The 4151-nt window shown below is 36.9% G+C and overlaps 1 protein-coding gene across 2 annotated transcripts; it reads left to right on the top strand.

Moving 5' to 3' along the window:
• The first annotated feature begins 299 nt into the window (after positions 1–299).
• On the top strand, positions 300–2632 carry LOC18097262 (uncharacterized). 2 transcript variants are annotated; one of them, XM_024596714.2, is made up of 2 exons: positions 300–453; positions 1968–2632. In XM_024596714.2, exon 2 carries the CDS (start codon positions 2016–2018, stop codon positions 2427–2429), a length of 414 nt encoding a protein of 137 aa, XP_024452482.1. In that variant the 5' UTR covers positions 300–453; positions 1968–2015; the 3' UTR covers positions 2430–2632. The 2 variants fall into 2 exon arrangements, with proteins under 2 accessions (XP_024452482.1, XP_006386091.2); XM_006386029.3 differs by having other exon boundaries at positions 323–756.
• The last annotated feature ends 1519 nt before the right edge of the window (positions 2633–4151 follow it).

Genomic DNA, 4151 nt, shown 5'->3' with positions numbered 1-4151 from the left:
AAAGCTTAATTTAGGATGAAATTCGTGTTATGGGTGATCTCTAAATCTTTCAAGCATAAAAAAAATAATAAAAAAAAAAGATGATAAGCCGAGCTTAACCGGATGAACTCATGACACAGAATCTACCCCAAGATTTTAACCGGATGAACTATTTTGTTTTTCTATTTTTTTAATCTGAACTAATCTAAGATGGATCGACCTGCCCGCCTGTTCACGTTTTGAAACAAGGCAGACAAGAGCTCCATGTTTTTGAAGTTTGAATAAAACATCAGACAGAAGAAGTTCGAAGTTAATAAAAGTATGTCCACTAACTAACATAGTAAACACTGGACCCACATTTACCACAATACCCTTCCAATTCATTTTTCCTTACACTCACCTCCCTACTCCCACAGAGAGATTACATCACAGCAAAGTATACAGAGAGTCACACACATAGACTAACCAATCAACGTATATCTATCAACTCTTCTCTCTGTCTCTTCCTCCATCTCTTGGTGTTTCATTTCGGTCATGTTTTGTAGTTGTACTTAGTACTTTTCTTTTTTCAGATTTTGGAATCTCAATGTTTCTTGATCTGGGCATCAAGTGTTTCTTCTTTAGATCATAGTTTAGTGTTAAAAATCTTTGCTTTTGTCACTGTAAGAGGAAGACCTATCTGGGTTTTGGTCTTTTTGAGTGCCTTTTGCTTTCTTTAACAAATTCAAAGTAATGGGTTTCTTGTTGAAGTTGCAAATAAGGTTTGCTCAATATCAGGTTGGTTTCATTTAGCCGTTCTGTTTTTGAGATATTTTTGATGTTTTGTTGTGTATTTGTATTGGTTTTTTAGTTTTTGATGTTTGTGGCTTTTGAGGAGCTACTTGAGATTGTTTTTGATGATTAATTTAGCTCTACTATGTCTATATATTGTGAAAGTTGAGATTTTTATGCTTTTCATGGATCTTGCTTTGAACTGGTTTGAAGGAGATTTTGTGCGGTTTTTGAAAGTATTGTGAGTCTGGACTCTTTGATTCATCAGTTTTCAAGATATCAAATTAGTGACCCTTAATTTTGAGTTATCGGTATATAGATGTGCCTTTTCTTCTTGATTTCACTTTCACTGTTATTTATGTTATTAAGTTTCTAGCTATTGGAAGCTGTGTGATATCTGTTTCAATCCTTTTGTCTAAAATACCTCAGGTTCTGTTTGCTTTGATGAGGATATAGAAATGGATGTTCCCTCATTCTGCATTTAGCTGTAGTGGAAATATATGAAAAAAGAGCTAGTGACATGACTTATTGTTAATGGGCATGGAAAACTATGCTTTTACTACCTTGATTCTGATAAAGTGATGATCTTTTAGAAGTTGAGTATTTTAACTTTCAAGCACACATTTGATAGGAAAAACCTTTGTGATTGTGTTGGTCCTTTGTATTGTATTTGCAACCAAATAGGGGGTAAAGACTATGTTCTTAACATGAAATGAGTCTTCAGCTTCATATATGTAGTTCTGTTCTTGTTTGGGGTTATCGAGCTGCGAAAATGGCATTTGGCGTCTTTGTGTAATCCATTATGCGTGTATAATAGGTCATTAAAGGGAAGGGAGCTATCGCACTAAGTTATGAATATAAGATAAGTGAAACCATGTAAGCATTTGGAATCCTATAAATGATGTCATGCATTTATTATTTAAGTATTTGGAAGGTAGAGTGAAGTCATCTTTGAAACATGTCTGGATTCAGACGCAAGGTTTTATGTTAATGTCAGCAGTGGAGTTGGGCTGGTTAGTCTTGAAATTATTCACTTTATGAAGCACCACTGATCATAGAATAGAAATCTCTATAAGCTTTGCAATGCATGTTTCTGGTTGGCTGGCATGATACATGAACTCTGCTCAGATGGTTCACTGTTGTGAAACCACGGGTGTGCTTCTTGCCATTGAAATTTCTTTATTAAAAGCTTAACTCTTGTTTCTTTGATTTGACAGAAATATTCTTCATCTGTATGAGTTTTTCTTTCGCGGGGTTATAGAATCATGGGTAGAGGCAGAGGAAAAGGAAAGAAGTTGACTGTTAGCAATCATGATGATACTGGAAGTGGCGAGGAAGAGAAAATTCCAGCACAGAAGAGAAGGGGAAGGCCACAAAAACCGCTGAAAGATGACATCGATGAGGAGGAAGTTGAAAAAATTGAAGATGAAGATGTAGAGAAAGGAAAAACTGACATCACAAGCAAAGATTCAAAAAGTCCACCGGCAGCAGAAAATGGAAAGAAGAGGAAGCGATATTCACAGGCAAAGGAGAAACCAGATTCAGTAAAGGAAGAAAATGGTGTTGGAACCAGATCAAGTACTGATGACTCAACCAAGTCTAATGGTTTTCGTCATAATGGAAGTAGGCGGAAAAGCAAGCCTCGTCGTGCTGCTGAAGCAGGTGTGGAATGTAAGTGAAGCCATTGTTGGCTTTTGCAATGGGTCTCTTCTTTTGATGACTTTCCAGTAAATTATATAGGAATTGAGGCCTAGTAAAATCTCTAGTTCATTTTGAATTTTTTGGTTTATTATTTTGGTTATCCTTTTGCCGATTTCTTCACTTTAATTGGGAGTTTTGTACTGCCTGTAATTTTTATAATGCTATTATGTTTCATACCGTCTCTGGGTTCCTCTATCATATGATTTGCATGACATGCTTGGCCCGTTGAAATGTCCTCTTCATTCCTTCCAGATGTCTGTTGTGATTATTTCCTATAATTTTATCTTCATCATTGCACTTATAATCTCACAGCTCCTTGTCAAACTCCTTTGAGCGGTTGAAACGACAAGGAAGTCTGCCTGTTCGTAGAAAATTTATGCCATCTATTCTTAGTTCCTTGCAGTTATGCATATGATGTGGAAAAACGTTTCAAATTGTCTTTCTTCCTGTCATGGCATTTTGATTCAGCTGGTAGGATTTGAGGGACTACAATTACCGGGGTAGTGTATTGGGTTGTGGCAAACAGCTGAGTTTTACATCTGCATTTTGCTGTGGACTTGAATGGTAGACTCACGTGCTTTGCGTATGTGTTTCTCAATTCTTTCTCTGCCTTAAAATGCTTGATCAATAGTAGTGCAGTTGTGTTCGCTTACCAGGTCTAGAGCTTCTGAATTACATTTCATAAATTCATTTACCTTGCCTCAGCAAAAGAGATGATGTAGATACGAGTGTTGGTCTTTGTCTTGTACGTTTAAGAATTTGCTGAAGTTTGTCCTTAGTTGAAGATTCTTATGATCTTGCATTTCTTTATTCAAGAGTGTTAGTTAAAGACAAAAGGTTAGAAATTGTGCGTGATAAGCTTATTGACAGTGAAGCTGAGAAGTTTGAATTGATCACTTGAAAACCCTGAGCATCAGTTTTGAACCTCTTATCGAGTGCCTTTAGTAAGAACACGAGCATCTTGAATAGTTAACAGCATGATTGAGCAAGCACAAACAATTTTGCTTCATGTTCAGTGAATTCTGGCCTTCTAGGGCACAAAGCATTGAATGATGTTGGACTTCTGCGGAAGTTTTCGAGTGACGTCCAGAAGATGAAGCCAGAGAAGAACATAGAGGAGAGATCTTCACTAAGAATCTCCTTGATTTGATGCCCTTTGCCATGAAAAACATACTGCTTTGTGTACGCGGTCAATTGCACTTCAAACTGTAATTAAGAAATGATGTTTTTTTGCGGCAAACTGTGTTTAAATAAACACACGCCGACTCTTGTAGGGTTCATGTCGGGACATTTCTTGTGGTGGAGTGATTCATTACTTTATTTCTTGTTTGTTGAACCAACATGGTTGTCTGCAGTCGCAATGCAATTTGTCCATGTCTTTGAGGATTTCATGTTTCATTATAGTCCCCGAAAATGTTAGATCTTCGATATCGTTTTTCCCTTTTCTTCTAGCTTGTACACATGCAATCTGCAAGAAACACCATGCATGATATTCTTTAGGTGGGTGGGCTGCCCCCCCAAGACTTTTTATGTTGGGCAACCACCATGATTGCCTGCTCCTTTCTTCTTTCTTTTTTTTACATCAATTAAAACCACTATGGTACAAAATCACATCAACAGGAGCTATTCGTTGACTAACATTACTGAAAATCATAGTTGTTACAATGTCATGAGACGGAATTGGAAAAGCATCTAGTTGA

Source organism: Populus trichocarpa, chromosome 3 (genome assembly GCF_000002775.5).
Source record: "Populus trichocarpa isolate Nisqually-1 chromosome 3, P.trichocarpa_v4.1, whole genome shotgun sequence".
NCBI lineage: Eukaryota > Viridiplantae > Streptophyta > Magnoliopsida > Malpighiales > Salicaceae > Populus > Populus trichocarpa.
The sequence above is the reverse complement of the archived record's forward strand: the minus strand, read 5'-3'. Positions and strand labels throughout refer to the sequence as shown.